Here is a 19,316-nt window from a genome sequence, read left to right as displayed (position 1 = left end):
AGGCCTGGTCTGTGATAAGGAGCTGGGAGGGAGAAAGCTGGAATTTAACCATCTGAGTCTGGTAGAAGTGGGTAAATGTGCCATGAAACCGTTCCCTCGTCCAACAACACTCCAGCCTCGAGCTGCTGATTTCAAATCTCTCCCTCGACTGTGGTTGGAGATCAGTGCAGGTCCCACAGGAGAGCGTAACCGGACTTTTTTAACCATTACTCTGGTCATTCCACCAATCTCTCACTGAAATTCCTGACACTGATGTTTCTTCAGCTGCAACTCCCTACATACAACACATAGAATCCCTACAGTATGTAACAAGGCCATTCAGTCCATCAAGTCTATACTGCTCTCTGAAAGCACTCGAACCAGGTCCTCTCCTCCCTCATATCCCCATGGCCAAACCACCTAACTTGCACATCTTTGGACACTAAGGGGCAATTTAGTCTGGCCAATCCACCTAACCTGCACATCTTTGGACTGTGGGAGGAAACCCACGCAGACATGGGGAGAATGTGCAAACACCACACAGACAGTGAGCCAAGGTCGAATTGAACCTGGGTCCCTGGTGCTGAGAGGCAGCAGTGCTAACCACAGTGGCACCGTGTCCTCACTTTGTTTTGTTACTCTCGTGCCCCCCTGAAGCCGCTGAGATATCAAACCATCTTACCTGTGTCCAATTTTGGATATCGCATTTCTATTTTGCAAGCCGACATCCTCAAAGGCTGAGAACGCATCCACGGCGAGCACCTCTGCCCATTCGTAAGCATAGTAGCCAGCTGAGTAACCTCCGGAGAAGATATGCAGAAAGGTGCAAAGGACACAATCTTCCTGAGAGTGAGAACCGCGTGTGGTGGAGAAAGAATGACAATCTATTCATTTATCAGCCTTCACCCTTCCACTACTGTAAATCTAAATGTACAACCAAACAATTTACCCCCTGGGGCAACACCAATCCATATTTACAGAAAATACTGGAAAATCTCAGCAGGTCTGACAGCATCTGTGGAGAGAGAATAGAGCTGATGTTTCGAGTCAGGATGACCCTTCAGCTCTGACGAAGGGTCATCCAGACTCGAAACATTGGCTCTATTCTCTCCCCACAGATGCCGTCAGACCTGCTGAGATTTTCCAGCATTTCCTGTTTTTGTTTCAGAGTCCAGCATCTGCAGTGTTTTGCTTTTGCCTTTGTAGAACAGAACAGAACAGAGTCAAATGGGATAGAATAGAATAGAATCCCTACAGTGCAAAAATGAGGCCATTCAGCCCATCGAGCCTGCACCAACAACAATCCCACCCAGGCCTTATCCCCATAACCCCACATATTTACCCTGCTGATCCCCCTAAATTGCACTAAGGTGCAATTTATCATGGACAGTCCACCTAACCCGCATGTCTTTAGTTCTACATTGTTATAATGTGCTTTGTGAAACCTGTAAAAGCTGTCATCACATAAAACTATGCAAATAGATGCACTTTAACAATGACTTTAATCAACAATAAGAGCAAAAGATCATGAGGTCCATCTCTGCTTGTTTGATCTACGTTTCTTAACCACTTTTTCACCCTATTTGTCAGTCTGTCCGCAAATTCCATCTGGAGTCACACCGATTGGAAAGGTCTCCGATTTCTGGTTTGTACTAAAATCTGTAACGTTGGCTACGGTAGCAACAAGGCAGCCAGCGTTGTTCTCGGAACTCCTGGTTTAGAGACTAGAAAACTAGTCAGGGGCCCTGAAGAAGAAATTAGACATAACTCTTGGGCTCGAGGGATCAAGGGATTTGGGGGAAGGGGAGGAACAGGATATTGAATTTGATGATCAGCCATGATTAAAATGAATGGTGGAGCAGGCTCGAGGGACCGAATGGCCTTCTCCTGCTTCTAGTTTCTGTGCTTCTGTGACGTGGTGCAGCTAAGATTAGGTATGGCAGTGATGCCCCACATACTCAAGCATCCATTGACTCTGTCTACACTTCCCACTGCCTCAGAAAAGCAGCAGGAATCAAGGACCCCACGCGTCACAGATATTCTCTCTTCCACCTTCTTCCGTCGGGAAAAAGATACAAAAAGTCTGAGGTCACGTACCAAACGACTCAAGGACAGCTTCTTCCCTGCTGCTGTCAGACTTTTGAATGGACCTTCCTTGCTAAGTTGATCTTTCTCTACACCCTAGCTATGACTGTAACACTACATTCTGCACCCTCTCCTTTCCTTCTCTATGTACGGTAAGCTTTGTCTGTATAGTGCACAAGAAACAATACCTTTCACAGTATACTAATGCATGTGACAATAATAAATCAAATCAAATTAAATAGAAAACAATTTTTCCAATGCTCCCAAGTCTAACTCCTGGACAGTGTGGCCAGTGGGTGTGTGGAGCAAGAAGTCAAAAAGCAGTCGTTATCTCCGGGGGAAGAAAAGCAAAGCTCAAGTGAAAAAGCATTCAATACATTTAATTAATTATCTTGTCCACTTCTCTGAGTGACTCAGGTAATGTATTACACCACTCTGATGTTTTGCTCGTACAATTTCCACTTGATTTCCTTTCTTACTTCAAACCTCATGTTAATCTGTGTCCTCTGACTAATTCACAACAGTGAACACCTGGTGAACATCTGTCAATCCCCTTCAAAATGCTGGAAATCTCAATTAGATCCCCTCAAAACTGTTTCCTTTTCTCAACGAAACCATGCCTTGTTAATCACTGAAGTGGAACTAAGTCATTCCGTGTGTATAGGTAGTGGCAGCACAGTGGTGAGCACCGCTGCCTCACAGCGCCAGGTACCCGGGTTCGATTCTGGCCTTGGGTCACACTCTGTGCTGAGTCTGCACATTCTCCCTGTGTCTGCGTGGGTTTCCTCCGGGTGCTCCAGTTTCCTCCCACATCCAAAGATGTGCAGGTTGGGTGGTTTGGCCATGCTAGATTGCCCCTTAGTGTCCCAAGATGTGTAGGGTAGGACGATTAGTGGGGTAAATATGTGGGGTTAAGGGAACGTGGCCTGGGTTAAATTGCTCTGGTGGAGAGTCGATGCAGACTTGACAGGCTGAACGGTCTCCTTCTGTAGGTTCTCCCCATGTCTCCGTGGGTTTCCTCTGGATCATCTCGTTTCCTCCCTCAGTCCAAAGATGTGCAGGTTAGATGGATTGGCCATGTGTGGGGTTATGAAGGGTTGGGCGAGCGAGTGGGCCTAGCTAGAGTGCTCTTTTGGAGGGTCAGTGTAGACTCAATGGGCTGAATGGCCTCCTTTTGCACTGTAGGGATTCTATGAAAAGTATTAGCCTGGCCCACTATGTGAGTAATCGCTTCAGATTAGGCCAGTAAATTAGTTAAACGTGTCTCTCCTTTTCTTGAATCCTATTATATTCTGAACTCATACCGAAGGGAAAACTGCACAACAGTTACTCACAGGAAGCTGCTTCATCACTGAAAACCTCTTGGCGATTTCCCTCACAACACTCGTCCAGGAATCTGTACTGGAGAAAGGTGAGTACGTTATGATCTCATGTTCACCTATCCTCGAGAAACAATTCAAGAGGCCGATTCTCCCCAAAAAATTCTAAACGCCGAATTCATGTAAAAATCCTGCCGATCATTTTTTAAGCAGAAATTTCAAAATGGATCTCCCACACGCTGTATATTGCAGTGTGCCTCAGGGAGATTCACTCTAAAAATCTGGGAGGGGTGGGCCTCTGCCCAGCTGGAGAAGCTGGCAGCGTAGCGCTGAGTGGGCCATTGCGCTTGTGCCGGTCTGTCAGAGCGGAGATTGGCGTATGTGCAAAAGCCCCGCACTACTGGTCTCGTGGTGGCTAGTATGTCCCATGACGCCCTCCCTCTGTGGCCTGATTGCTGCTCTCCTGGACCTCTCCGGGCCAGCACCGATGGCCACCCCCCTGCCCCACCCCCTCCCTGGGCAGACCCTCCCCCCCCCTTCACTCCCATGGCAGTCCTCCCCCTCTTTTGGCAGCCCCGAGTCTCCCTCCCAACAACCCTGACCCCTCTACCCCACTCTCATGGCCAGCTCCGATTGCCCCCTTCCCTCATTCTACCACTGATCCCTGTGTTGAGTGGCAACAAGAGCCTACAAATCTCTCCCTCGTAGGCCCACCCCCCCCCCCCAGTAGGCCCCACCCCTTCTGGACCCGCTCCCTCGGTACTGCCTGATGCCCAGGCAGTGCCAAGGTGCACCTTGGGTACTGCCACCTTGCCCATTGGGGCCAGGCTGGCACTGCGCATGGGGCGCTCCCTCCTTTCCCCCAACCTCCTGGGGTGGAGCTAATGACACTAGAAACCCTGGCTGCAGAATCGTGTGGAAGTTGTAGCGGGGAGCCCACTGAGCTGTGATTTTATCGAATGGCGGCGCCGATTGCAAGCAGCATGGTAACACAGTGATTAGCATTGCTGCCTCACAACGCCGGGGACCCGAGTTCGATTCCCAGCTTGGGTCACTGTCTGGGGTCACAGTCTCCGTGTGTCTGTGTGGGTTTCCTCCCACAGTCCAAAAGACCATGATAAATTGGCCTTGATAAATTCTCCCTCAGTGTACCCGAACAGGCACCAGAGTGTGGCGACAAGGGGATTTTCACAGTACCTTCATTGCAGTGTTAATGTAAGCCTACTTGTGACACTAATAAATAAATAAAATAAAATTCAATGGCCTCCTTCTGCTCCTATTCCTTGTGTATTAATCCGAAATGATTTCTTGCTGTGCCCTGGCAGTGCGCGAGATATCCAACACTGGCGGCTACGTAGAAAATTCCCCACAATATGGCTCATACGCATATCATTTTCTGAAGGTTACTCTCCAGAGCAAGGATGAGGTGGAACGAGGGAGCATGGCAGTGGGGAAGTGCACACTAGAGGCAGTTGCACACATGTCCCTCCAGTAACTTGAATGGAAGACTGAAGGAAACTAAAGCCGGAATTCTCCCTCCCCGCTCGCCATTGAAATTATAGCAGGTGGGTTGCAGACAATGTGAAGGCCCGTTGACATATGGAGTGGAATTTCCGGCTTTTAGACCAGCGCGGCTGGAGAATTCTGCCCCTAGTTTCTCCCAACTCCTGCTCAGGCCCCTGCAGGAATCAGACGGGATTCCAGTGGAAATATTAACCCAGGATAAACCCAGGTTTTCACATCCAGGCTCGGGGCTGGGAGAGCTAGAATAAGTTTGGGAATGGGGATGCCGGGGGAGGGGTGGGGGATGGAATGGATCAGCCAAGGTTCCCGCTGTTTATCTCTGACATATGACATCCTCGTAACGCTACAGATGTCCCTGTGATTGCTGTTATATAGTTTAAAGGTTATTAAAGTTTATTTATTTATTTATTAGAGGATGGATCAGGTGACCACACTGCGTAGAACTTGCCAAGCCAGACTTGTGCTGACTGTGCGAGAGATAAGATGTACTAATAAACTGTTCCAGTTGGATTAGTCCCGTTTTCCTCATGGTCTTTTATTAGTCCATATTAGACCTCATGCATAGGTTTCAGATCAGTGTGCTATTAAAGTTAATTTATTCGTGTCACAAGTAGGCTTATATTAACACGGCAATGAAAATCCCCTACTCGCCACACTCTGGCACCTGTTTTGGTACACCGAGGGAGAATTTAGCATGGCCAATCCACCTAACCAGCACGTCGTTTGGATTGTGGGAGAAAAACGGAGCGCCTGGAGGAAACCCATGCAGACACAGGGAGAATGTGCAGACTCCGTACAGACAGCGACCTAAGCTGGGAATTGAACCCGGGTCCGGGGCACAGTGGGATAACAGTACGAACCACTGTGCCACCATTAAGTAACCGATTGGTGCTCACAGTCAGAAGGATGGCCAGTTGGACGGGTAGAGAAGGGCTGTGTGAACCAGTAGATTTATAGAACACGCTCAATAGTATCAGAAATATTCGGAAAATCTGCAGGGGGGGCTCAGCCCAGAAATCAGATGGCTTCAAGTGGACGTCACTGATCCATTTAAAATAGTGAAGAGGAAACAAAAGATAAATCCAGATGATTTTAAAATGAAATATGACTCTAGGATTCTGGTCACAGATTCACACAACAAGATTCAAATTTAAGACTGATGTCACAGTGTCATAGCAATATACAGCAGGGAGACAGGCCCTTTGGCCCAACTCGTTCACGCAGGCCAGGTTTCCTAAACTGATCCAGTCCCCGAAACCTTTCCCATCCACGTACCAATGCAAATGTTTTTTAAATATGCTAATTGTATGGGCCTTTACCACTCCTCCAGCAGCTCATTCCATACATGCACCACCCTCTGTGTAAAACAGTTGCCCCTCAGGTCTCTTTTAAACCTTTCCCCTCTCACCTTAACCCTACGCCCTCTAGTTTTACACCCCCCCCCACCGTTTTGAGCCTCTCAGTTGCTGTAAAGGAGACGTAAGTTCTGCTTCTTCATAAAATACCTTTATTTCTTTGATCCAACCCCACACACAATTTTCCAACAACCAACAGTGCCACCTGTGGTCCCTTTATATATCAGTGACTTCTACGGAATAATTGACAATGATTGACATCAAGTTGGGACTGAATTTGAAGGTCTGTGAACCCATTCCTCACATCCCCTACCTGGGGAACGGACCATATGTATTCACCTGATCTATGCCCCTCAATTAACAACAAGTTTCAGCCAGGAAGGAGCCTCAGATTCATTGAAGAAACAACTGAATATGACGAAGAGGCCATTCCTTTCCGTTGAGATAATACTTTCCGTTGGGAGGTGTTATTCTACTCTAACCGCAAGACACTCCACTTTCGAATTTGACAAGTCCATCACCCAACTGTGGAACCCGAATCCCGCCATCGCTTTCCCCCACTCATCTCTTAATATCTTCTTCACCTGCATCGGAGAGGCCTTACCTGCTGTATAACGTGAGGTCAAGTGCCGCGAGAAACATCTGCCTCAGCATGATGGACCCTCCCCCGTAATGATGTGCTGCAAAAGAGACCATTTTTAAAACAAAATCATGAAAGGGTTATGATATTATTGATTCAAAATAAAATTGGGATAGAAAGTGACACAGAAGGAGAGGCGGTATAGTATGACGGTATTATCGCTGGGCTGTTAATGCAGAAACACAGGGCACTGTTCTGTGACCCATCTCACCACAGTGGATGGTCAAATTTGAATTCAATAAAAATCTGGAATTTTAAGTCTAAAGGTGACCATTAAACAATTGTCTTAAAAACCCACTCACTAATGTCCTCGAGGACATTTTTGTATTCACAGAAAGATCAGACCTGCTGAGGTTTTCCTGCACTTACTGTTTTATTTCACATCTCCAGCATCTGCAGTGTCTGTCTGGGTTTCTTGTGGGTGCTCCAGTTTCCTCCCACATGTGCAGGTTAGGTGGATTGGCCATGGTAAATTGTCCCTGACTGTCCACGGTAAGGGTGCAGGGCTGCGGGCGGGTCGGTCTGGGAAAGATACTCTTTCGGAGAATCGGTGCAGACTCAAATGGCTGAATGGCCTCCTTCTGCTCTGTAGGGATTATATTCCATGATTCAGTGTGGTTGACTCTTAACTACCCTTAGAACTGGGCTAGCAAGCCACACAGTTCAAGGGTCAACTGCAGTAATTTTACTTGTATCTTTTTTTAATATTTGCAAGGCCAGTGTTCATTGTCCTTCCCTATTTGCCCTTCAGAAAGTGGTGGTCAGCTGCCTACCATATGGTAAAGGTACATTTTTTTCTTTGTTGTTTCATGGGCTGTGGGAATCGCTGGCATGGCCAGCATTTGTTGCCCATCTCTTATTACCCTTGAACTGTGTGGCTTGCGAGCCCAGTTTAAAGATAGTTAAGGGTCAACCACAATGAACCATAGAATACAAGTCCTACAAAGCAGAAGGAGGCCACTGTCCATTCGAGTCAGCACTGACTCTCCAGAAGAGCATCTTTCCCAGGCCCACCCACTCTGCAACCCTGCACTTTTATCATGGACATTCAGGGGTAATTTATCTCGGCTAATCCACCTAACTTGCACATTTTTGGACTGTGGGAAGAAGCCAGAGCACCCAGAGGGAATCCACGCAGACACAAGGAAGAACATGCAAACTCCACGGTCACCCAAGGCCAGAAACGAACCGGGGCCTCTGGCACTGTGAGACAGCAGTGCTAATCACTGCGCCACATTGCTGTGGCTCTGTAGTCACATGTCGGTCAGTCCAGATAAGGACGGCAGATTTCCTTTTCCCTGAAGGACATGAGTGAACCAGATGGGCTTTTACAACAATCGACAATAGTTTCATGGTTATCATTACTGAGAGTAGCGTTCAATTCCAGATTTTATTAATGGAATTTAAATTCCATTACCTGCCATATTGGGATATTACAGTACAACTAGAAAATAAGTTTCATGATTTTAACACAGCAATAGTGAAGGAACGATATGTATTTCCAGGTTAGGATGGTGCGTGGCTTGGAGAGGAACTCTTGGGTGGCGATGGTCCCAAGCGTCTGCTGCCTTTGCTCCTACGGGGTTGAAGGTGATGGATTTGGAAGACGCTGTCAAAGGAACATTGGCATTTTGTTGCAGTGCATCTTGTAGAGGTGCACATTGTTGCCACGGTGCATCAGTGGCAGAGGGAGTGAATGTTTAAAGTGGTATAGAGGATAAACTCCATCATTGTTACGACAAAAATGAACTCACTGTAACGTAGGAATACCCTCACAGACTGCAGAGGTTTAAGAAAAAGGCTTGCTATCACCTTCTCAAGCTAGGAATGAGCAATAGGGGTCTTGCAGGAGGTGGCACAATGGTTAGCACTGCTGTCTCACAGCATCAGGGACCTGGGTTCGATTCCTGGCATGGGTGGCTGCATGTTTTCCCCATGTCTGCATGGGTTTCTCTGGGTGCTCCCATTTCCTCCCACAGTCCGGAAGCTGGTTAGGTGCAGAGACCATGCTAAATTTTCCCTCAGTGTACCCAAACGAGCACCGGAGTGTGGCAACCAGGAGATTTTACAGTAACTTTGTTGCAGTGTTGATGTAAGCCTTGTGACACCAATAAACAAAGTTTTAAACTTAAACCTGATGCCCATATTGCAAGAATGTATAAATAATTTTTTATTAATTTAAGTATTTTAATATTGACGGCAGTGAGGTAGCTTTTCATCCAACGTCAATGATGGAATTCACCCTCCATACCACTCCCTCTGCCACTGATGCACAGTGGGTGACCTCTACAAAATGCACTGTAGCAAATCACCAAGCTTCGTTCGACAGCACCTTCCTATATATCGTTATTAAAGTAAGAATGTATTGCTTCTTGTTACACCATTACAGTGTTTCAAGGAGAGAAAAGAAGCTTCAACATTGGCAGATTATTTAACTATTCATTTCAAAGCAGGTAAGTCTGCTTTAGCTATGGTTGCTAATGGAGTTATCAACAGTATTTTCTCAAAACAAATTACTGATAATATAAATTGTATTGTGTCCACTGTTACCGAGCCTTCGCGGGTACAACACGATAACAGTTAGATTAATGGATAGCAGGTGTCACAAAATATGTTACAAAAATATGAATTCATTATCCCACCGAGGCCTTTTGAGAATTTAAATTCAGTTTTCTAAGATCTGATGATCAGATTGTAAATTGTAAAAACGTGGATTGCCACAAAGGATTCAAGTTGTTCATTAATGACCTTTAGGGAAGGAAACCTGCTGTCTTCATCCAGCCTGATTTGTCACTTCAGTCTCAGACCATAGTGGTTGACTCTTAACTGCCCTCTGACGTAGCTTGGCAGGTCAGTTATATTCAGGGTAGTAAAAATGAGCAACAAATGTTAGTTTTGGTGCGGTATCTGTAAGGACTTCAATCAGGACATTGAGGTTGGCCTATTGGAATATGAACTCCCTGATTCAGGATCCAATTGATGTGCCAATCAGGGAATCTTTGCCTTGTATTTAACTGGGAGTGTCAGTTTCTCTGACGCTCCTGGAGGTAGACTGCTAGTACTCTGTGTACTGCTGTTAGAGTTTGTAAATAAAGGGATTTTGGTGAAGGGACTTCTGCCTCTGAAGACTTATTACAGCATCCATATCCTGAGAGTGAATAATTGTTCTTTAAACTCAGTGGTTGACTGGCTGCCAGAATTAGAGAATTTGTACAGTACAGAAGGAGGCCAATCAGTCCACTGAGTCTGAACCAACTGTCGATAGAGCATCTTACCCAGACCCAATCCCTGTAACCCCATTTGTTTACCCCGCTAATCTCGACAACCTACACATCTTGGGATACTAAGGGGCAATTAAGCATGGCCAATCTACCCAACCTACACATCTTTGGGGTGACCTTTGGTCTGTGTGATTGACCATCTTATTCTACTGGGGCCAAAAGCTTAAGTTCCAGAAATGAAATCAAATGGCGTTGTTCTGAAGTAATAACCAGCTTGTCAGGATGACCTAGCGTACTTCAGAATCAATCACTTACTTTACAATTCTAGTTGTCATTGTGTGGGCAAACGTGGCCACTGACCACAGATTTTGTTTCCAAAGGGGACTCGCCATTTGAGCTCTCTCCTTGTCTCCAGCTCACTTGCCTTAACCATCCATTTGAACAAGTTTTCACTTGGGAAGCAACTCAGAGCCACAGTCTGCCAAGGACAGACTTTGTTCCAAGCTGTTCTATGCTTCTATATTTGTAGCCAAATCCCACACGGAAAATGGCAAATTGATTTGTTTTCACTGGGATTGGTTGAGGACAGGATGTTGGGCAAATAAAAAGGAAAAAAATTGGCGTTCGAAGTATATCCCAGTTGTACGTTCCAATACAGTCTTGCTCTTTTAATCCCAGGCTAATTCCGGGGATGAGAGTTGTCCTATCAAGAGAGACTAAATAGTCTATGTCTGTATTCCTTGATGTTTACAAGAGTGAGGGGTGAACTTATTCAAACATCCCGAGGGGGACTTGATCGGGTGAGATGTTTTCACTAGTGGAAGACCCTTAAACAAGGGGACGTAGCTAAAAGATAGAGGGCCGGTCACTTAAAACGGAGGTGCATAGAAATTCCTTCTTGCCGAGGGTGGTGAATCTCTGGAATTCTCTGCCCTAAAGGGTAGTAGAGGCTGGATCATTAAATGTATTTAAAGTGGAGGTGGATAAATATTTGACAGATTGAGGAATAGAGGGCTCCGGGTAAGAAAAGAAGTTGAGGCTGTCCTAGATTAGCCATGATTGTATTGAATCGTGACTTCAGAATAGCTTCTTTCTGCTGCATCAGGCTTTTGAATAGACCAACCTTGTATTAAGTTCATCTTTTTCTACATCGTAGCCATGATCGTAACACGACATCCTGCACCCTCTCTTTTCCTTGTACGCTATGTACTCTATGAACGGTGTGCTTTGTCTGTATAGCGCGCAAGAAACAATACTTTTCACTGTATCCCAATACATGTGACAATAATAAATCAAATCAAATCAAAGTCATGGAAGTGTCCTCCATTTATATTTACTCAACATACTTGATGAAACAAAGCTCTTTACCTGTGTACCTTAATAATATTATTAAGGATGGATACTAATTTGAATGCTGTTCTGTACCTTGCAGTACTCGTGCAAAGATATTCTGTGGTAACGGTTTTCCTGTCAGGTAGTGGCCACTGATCAGTGGTATTGTGTTGTTATCATACATCCAGTTCTCCATAAACTGGGAGGGGAATTCAACAGCGTCCCATTCGATGTTATTGAGTCCGGACGCCATGCTGTATGGCACTGTGGTCAGCATGTGCTGCAATGCATGTCCAAACTGTAAGCAGAATTCACAATGAACACAAACTGAATAGTCCGTCACGATAGAGCCGTGAAACATGTGAATGTACAATGGGGTTTGCCCGCTGCCCACAACATTGTGGAAAAAATCACAGGCGTTTTCGGGGATTATCAGATACGTTCAGGACGCTTGACAGATCCTGCCATCTGTATGGATCTTACAAATTACCTGAAACAGTGATATTTGATGGCAGAGCGGTTATCACTGCTACCCCACAGCGACAGGGACCCGGGTTCGGTTCCCAGTTTGGGTCACTATCTGTGTGGAGTTTGCACATTCTCCCCGTGTCTGCGTGGGCTTCCTCCCCTCAAAAGACACGCTGGTTAGGTGCATTGGCCATGCTAAATTCTCACTCAGTGTACCCGAACACAGGTGCCGGAGTGTGGCAACTAGGGGATTTTCACACTAACTTCATTGTTAATGTAAGCCTACTTGTGACACTAATAAATAACTTAAACTTACCCAATACATGTGACAATAATAAATCAAATCAAAGTCATGGAAATGTCCTCTATTTATATTTACTTCACATACTTAATGAAACAAAGCTCTTTATCTTAACAATATTATGAACAATGGACATTAATTTGAATACTATTTTGTCTCGCTCAGTACTTATGCAAAGCTTTCATCTCCGGTATCTAGAAACAAGCTAATGAAAAGCAAGCAACATTCAATAAATTTGTTTATCTGGCCATTTCATAAGGAGCTTGTTTTGAAAGTCATTGCAGATGGACTTTGTGGGGATAAAACACATTCCTGATCTGAATCCTGGGGTAAATTTTGACCTGTGCGACAGTGTCGAGTCGATGACAGTGGGCAGAACCGTACAAGAATTTGGCAATTCCAGTGGGAGCAATTCCTGTCACACCGCTGGTGAGATTTCTGACTGAATCTTATGTCTCATTAGGAAAATTTTTACGCATATGAGAATCACACGGCGCTTGCAGCATGTTCCCTCTGATTCACCCGCCCCACAACAACTTAATCGCTGCACTGGGGAGCTCCGTATAAATGGTTCCACAGCAACTGGGAATGGCAGGCGTGAAGGCAGCACTGTGCTTTTCAGAAGGGGACCTTCACCAGGATGTTGGATGGAGTGGGACACCGTCTACCCCTCTGCTCCAGGAGAAAGCTGCCCAGCAGGGTCACTGCCCCACCTGGGATGCAGTGGCAGCCCTGGTCAAGTGTGCAATATCGCACCCATGCGGCAGAGGACAAGGGGCCATTGAAATGCTGAGAGTGCGCCCATCTTGATTGAAAGCTGAGACTGAGATGTTGACCCCTGACCCCAAAGGGGCCTGCAGTACCTGATGCTCATCTCAAACCATTTAGGAAGGCCACTATGTACCTGTTCATTGGTATGGTGCACTCAGCTTTCTGTCAGACATATTGTTGAGGATGAGAGGAGCGTCGCTCTGTTCTTGCTGCAAATCATCATTGCTATCCTGGAGAGTCAGGCCAATAGCTTTGGCTCCCCGCCCACAAAGACGTGCAAAGTTGAAGCTGGCACCATATTTTTGGTCTTACCTGACACCCATTGGAGGGTGGGGGGGGCTTAACATGGGTTACTCCTGCTTGTCCCAAAAACGAGATTTTATAAAGGCCTCGCTTGCTTGGCAGCCCGTTCTGGCCATGTCCAAAGCTCTACCTCCTTGTCCTGAATGGTTCTGCATGCTGCCACGGTGTTCTAAAAGTCACATTGGTACAGCCAATGACACGTAGGGCACTCCTGCTATAAGGTGAAGCCTGTGGCTCTGGAGTCATGGCTTGCCTGATCCCAATCCAAGTTCATAAACATCTCTGCCCTGGCACACAGGGCATCTGTGACCTCCCTACTACATATGTGAACGGCAGACTAAGAGATGCCGCAGTCCCGTGTGCTGACACCAGGGACAGCTGATGGAAAGGTTCAGCGTGACTATGGCTTTAAGGGCATTGAGTGTCCTTCACTTCCATGGGGTACCAGCTCACACAGTGTGTGGCAGAGGTGGTCCACTGTCCCCGGGGCAGACGCAGCCTTTTCTGGCACTGAGGCACACACTCCTGAAGGTACGAGCACCTTGGCAGAGGATTCTAGGCCGGCACTGTCTCCGGGTTTGATTCTATGCTTCTAGTCCCTGGACAGCTACAGGCCTCTGGTCCTGGGCACGTGCAGCAGCATGGCATTGTCTCTGCTGGTGGCCAATCCCGACCAGTGGAAAGGCCAACCCCGCGGGCTCCTTGATTCTCCTGAATCATGCACTGAAAGGGTCAGAATATCACAATGAGCTTTGAACCACACACAGCTTTGACACTCATCCCTCCATTCCTCTGTGACGCCCACCCGGGTGCTCACCATTCATTGCGTGAATATCTGCTCTCCCTCGCAAGATCCTCTCTGACACAACAACGACTTGCCTGCATATTTCCCCTGTTCACCACCAGGATGAATAGTACTGAGCCTCCATTATCTCACGGCACCTGACCCACCCATTTTTGCCCTCCTCCGCCTCCTTGCTCACGTATGGCAAGACTGCTCCCCCGGCTATACTTAACTGTTTCCCCAGTGTTCTCCCTGGTGTTGTCAGACTTCTTACTATGTTTACCCCAGTCCAACGCCGGCATCTCCACATCATGACTACTATCTATTCTCTCTCCACAGACCTGCGAGATTTTCCACCATATTCTGTTTTTGTTTCAGATTCCAGCATCCCAGTAATTTGCTTTCATCCACCCAACATTCAGTTCCATTTGGTTCATGGGCAAAGAAAACCAGGTGGGTTGTGCAGCAAGTACGCTGTTCTGTGCTCACTTAGGTGCCCAATCTTAGGAGGGTAAAAGCCTTTTAGCTGTGGAGTGGGAAATGTTGTACAATTATATCGCATGAATAACACTTCCAAATTTGATTAAACCTTCTGTTCGGGAGTTACCTCTGCCCTTACCTCATGGAAGAGAGACTTAACTTCTGAAAAGGACATGAGTGATGGTAGAGAGCCAACTGGTGGGAGTTGATTGCACACCAGAAATGCAACAGGCTTCGTCCCTAACAGCTTACTCCTGGCTGTTTGAGAGGGAATGATACAATATTAATAAAAATAATACAGTAACAAGAATATATAGCTTGTAGAAACTTTGATATGGGTTAATTTTCCTTTTAGTTTGACTCTGTGGAACTCACTGCCACAGAGGGCGATAGAGGTCAGGATCTGGCAGATGGAGTATAACATTGGCAAATGTGGGGTTATCCACTTTGTAAGAAATAATAGTAAAATGGAATATTATTTAAATAGTGAAAAATTACAACATGTTACTGTGCAGAGGGGCCTAGGGGTCCTTGTGCATGAATTGCAAAAACTCAGTCTGCAGGTGCAGCAGGTGATCAAGAAGGTGAATGAAATGTTGGCCTTTATAGCGAGGGGGATAGAATATAAAAGGAGGGAGGTCTTGCTGCAACTGTAAAAGGCACTGGTGAGGCCTCAACTGGAGTACTGTGTACAATTTTGGTCCCCTTGTTTGCAAAAGGATATATTGGCCTCGGAGGGAGTACCGAGAAGGTTCACCAGGTTGATACCGGAGATGAGGGGGTTAGCTTACGAGGAAAGATTGAGCAGATTGGGTCTGTACTCGTTGAAGTTTAGAAGGCTGAGGGGGGGTCTTATAGAGACTTACAAGATAATGAAGGGGCTAGATAGGGTAGAGGTAGAGAGATTCTTTCCACTTAGAAAGGAAATCAGAACTAGAGGACACAGCCTCAAAATAAGGTGGGGTCAGTTTAGAACAGAGTTCAGGAGGAACTTCTTCTCTCAGAGGGTAGCGAATCTCTGGAATTCTCTGCCCATTGAAGTGGTGGAGGCTACCTCGTTGAATATGTTTCAGTCACGGGTAGATAGATTTCTGATCGATAAGGGAATTAAGGGTTATGGGGAGCAGGCGGGTAAGTGGAACTGATCCACTTCAGACCAGCCATGATCTTACTGAATGGCGGGGCAGGCTCGAGGGGTTGGATGGCCTACTCCTGCTCCTATTTCTTATGTTCTTATGAAAACTACAATAACGAAAACTGCAATTATTTAACGGTTTATGTCTTTTCAGGGCAGCACGGTGGCACAGTGGTTATCACTGCTGCCTCACAGCACAGGGACACAGGTTTGATTCTGGCCTTAGGTCACTGTCTGTGCGGAGCCTGCACGTTTTCCCCATGTCTGTGTGGGTTTCCTCCGGATGCTCCGATTTCCTCCCACAGTCCGAAAGACATGCTGGTTAGGTGCATTGGCCATGCTAAATTCTCCCGCCGTGTACCTGAACAGGTGCCAGAGTGTGACGACTGGGGTATTTTCACAGTAACTTCATTGCAGTGTTACTTGCGACATTCATAAATATATTTAAAACTTATTAATCATTCATATTCCCGAACACGATTATGAAATTATTATGCAGCGAGTACATTAATCTGTGTATTAATCTGCTAGAACTGGTGTATTTCATAGAATCGTACAGTGCAGAAAGAGACCATTCAGCCCATCAAGACAGTACCAACCATTATCTCACCCAGGCCCTACCTCCATCACCCACATATTTACCCTGCTAATCCCCCCAACAGTAGGGTCAGTTTAGCATGGCCAATCAACCTAACCTGCACATCTTTGGACTTTGGACTGTGGGAAGAAATCGAAGCCCCCAGAAGAAACTCATGCAGACATGGGGAGAACATGCAGACCCTGCACAGACAGTAACCCAAGCCAGGAATTGAACCCGGATCCCTATGGATTTATCTCTGTTCTTTCTACAAAATCGTTGACAGTACGAATGGATAATAGCTTTTAGTTTAAGATGCGACAGAATTAAAGAATAGACAAAATTAACTCAAGTTCCTGTTTTGACTACTGCTTTATCACTAATGAAGTATTACAGGGAGTGTATTAGAGCAGGAAAAAGATACAAATATCTAGAATAAAAACAGAACCAGTAATTATCAAAAAAGTCCAAAAACCTGACAAATTAGTGTGCGTGGTGCAACTACTCAATGCTAGAGCAAACTACTGGCTCAATGCTAACAACTCATAGATCATAGAACCCTACAGTGCAGAAAGGGACCCTTCAGCTCATCGAGTCTGCACCAAACACAATCCCACCCAGGCCCTACCCCCATATCCCTACATATTATACCCACTAATTCCTCTTACCTACGCATCCCTGGACACTAAGGGGCAATTTCTTAGCGTGGCCAATCAACCTAACCGGCACATCTTTGGACTGTGGGAGGAAACTGGAGTACCCGGAGGAAACCCAGGCAAACATGAGGAGAATGTGCAAACTCCACACAGACGGTGACCCGAGTCAGGAATCAAACCCAGGACCCTGGAGCTGTGAAGCAGCAGCGCTAACCTCTGTGCTACCGTGCCACCCTGCTTTCTCTCATAGAGGAAAGCGTTGGGAAGAGCATGGAGATTTCTGCATCCCACAAACCAATGTTTTTTTGCCAGCGTTTCTTAAAACATTTTGTCACGTTCCTTTCCCCAAGGTTTCCTTAACTCACAAATAAAGGATGTTGTCCAAGATCCTCTTTCCTTCTCACTTGGGCGTGAATAAAGATCCAGAAAAAACGAAGCAATGTGGGCACCTGCAAAAAACAGCTTGGTTTAGAGAATTTTACTCGTGTACCTGTCATTGCAAAGTCCTGGTGTTGGTCAGAATTCCCTGGCTGTTCACACCCCATTGCCGCCGCCAGTGAGGATGGAGAATTTGGCGCTCAGCCAAATCTCCAGCCACTGCAGCGGGACGGGAGAATCCCCAACAGTGCAGAAGGAGGTCACTTGGCCCATCAAGCCCTCATCAACAACAACCCCACCCAGGTCCTATCCCTGTAAACCCCACCTATTTACCTTGCTAATCCCCCTGATACAAAGGAGCAATTTAGCGTGGCCAATCCACCTGATCTGAGCATTTTAGGACTGTGGGAGGAAACTGGAGCACCCGGAGGAAACCCACGCAGACACGGGGAGAATGTGCATAATTCGCACAGACAGTGACCCAAGGCCGGAATTGAATTTGGATCCCTGAAGCTGTGAGGCAGCAGTGCTAACCACTGTGCCATTGTGCCACCCACTGTTCGCCGGTATAATGTTGGAAACCCAGCAGCTCAAATGCACATAGCAAACTTCCACACATAGCAATGTGATAATGACCAGACAGTCTGCTCTTGTGATGCTAATTGAGCGATAAATATTGGCCACAATCCAGAGGATAATTTCCCCGCACTTATTCCAAATAGTGCCGTGGGAGCTTTTACATCCACCCGTGCAGAAAAGGTGGGGTCTTAGTTAAATGGCTCAGCTAAAAGACAACATCTCTGACACTGCAGCACTCCTTCAGTACTGCACTGGAGTTTCAGCCTTGATTATTTTTAGATAGAATTCTTTGTCCGGGTGCTATTTCTCTTCATCCATTTCTGAGTGGATAAATCACAACCATCATTGTTTTGAAAAATCACAGCGTATGCTGAATTACCTGAGGGACATCATCACCAAACCCTCTCCCAATCTCAACTGACAACTCTGAGCATAGAGTCAAAGAGGTTTACCGCATGGAAACAGGCCTTTTGGCCCAACTCGTCCGTGCTACCCTTTTGTTTGAACTGCTCGGCTTGTCCCAATTGCCCACATTTGGCCCATATCCCTCTATACCCATCTTACCCATGTAACGGTCTAAATACTTATTAAAAGACAAAATTGTACCCGCTCTACTACTACCTCCAGCAGCTTGTTCCACTCACCACCCTCTGTGTGAAAAAACTGCCCCTCTGGACCCTTTTGTATCTCTCCCCTCTCATCTTGAATCCATGCCCTCTGGTTTTAGATTCCCCTACCTTTGGAAAAAGATATTGAATATCTACCTCATCTATGCCCCTCATTAGTTTATAGACCTCTATAAGATCACCCCTAAGCCTCCTATGTTCCAGGCAGAACAGTCCCAGTCTATCCAGCCTCTCCTTATAACTCAAACTATCAAGCCCTGGTAGCATCCGAGTAAATCTTATCTACATTCTTTCTAGTTTAATAATATCCTTTCTGTAATAGGATGACCAGAACTGTACACAGTATTCCAAGTGTGGCCTTACCAATGTCTTGTATAACTCCAACAAGATATCTCAACTCCTGTATTCAATGTTCTGACCAATGAAACCAAGTATGCTGAATGCTTTCTTCACCACTCTGTCCACCTGTGACTCCACTTTTAAGGAGCTGTGAACGTGTACCCCTGAATCTCTTTGTTCTGTAACTCTCCCCAACACCTTACCATTAACTGCCTGGCAGGAGTTTTATTTTTATTCATTCATGGAACATGAGCGTTGCTGGCTAGCCAGCATTTATTGCCCATCTGTAGGTGCTCTTGAGAAGGTGATGGTGAGCTGCCTTCTTGAACAACTAAATGGCTTGCTCGGTCATTTCAGAGGGAAGCTGAGATCAACCACATTGCTGTGGCTCTGGAGTTACATGTAGGCCAGACCAAGTAAGGTTGGCAGATTTCCTTCCCTGATGGGTTTTTCTGAAAATCAAC

At 46.2% G+C, this 19,316-nt stretch overlaps 1 protein-coding gene across 3 annotated transcripts in view; it reads right to left on the bottom strand.

Annotated features, from left to right (window-relative positions):
- The window catches only part of LOC145354817 (uncharacterized), a 30,891-nt gene that overhangs the window by 3,278 nt on the left and 8,297 nt on the right, over nucleotides 1-19,316 (bottom strand). The window contains exons 5-10 of one of the 3 annotated variants that reach the window (XM_080206318.1): nucleotides 17,296-17,379; nucleotides 14,702-14,820; nucleotides 11,549-11,753; nucleotides 6,867-6,942; nucleotides 3,399-3,465; nucleotides 662-822 (exon numbers count right to left, since the gene is read on the bottom strand). In XM_080206318.1, the coding sequence (XP_080062444.1) occupies nucleotides 662-822; nucleotides 3,399-3,465; nucleotides 6,867-6,942; nucleotides 11,549-11,753; nucleotides 14,702-14,820; nucleotides 17,296-17,379 (712 nt within the window). The remainder of the gene's footprint in view (nucleotides 1-661; nucleotides 823-3,398; nucleotides 3,466-6,866; nucleotides 6,943-11,548; nucleotides 11,754-14,701; nucleotides 14,821-17,295; nucleotides 17,380-19,316) is intronic. The other 2 variants (XM_080206319.1, XM_080206320.1) reach the window with 2 other exon arrangements.

This window comes from Carcharhinus amblyrhynchos, chromosome 18, assembly GCF_965287045.1.
Source record: "Carcharhinus amblyrhynchos chromosome 18, sCarAmb.v2.hapA, whole genome shotgun sequence".
In the NCBI taxonomy this organism is placed as follows: domain Eukaryota; kingdom Metazoa; phylum Chordata; class Chondrichthyes; order Carcharhiniformes; family Carcharhinidae; genus Carcharhinus; species Carcharhinus amblyrhynchos.
This window is presented reverse-complemented; position numbering and strand designations above follow the sequence as displayed.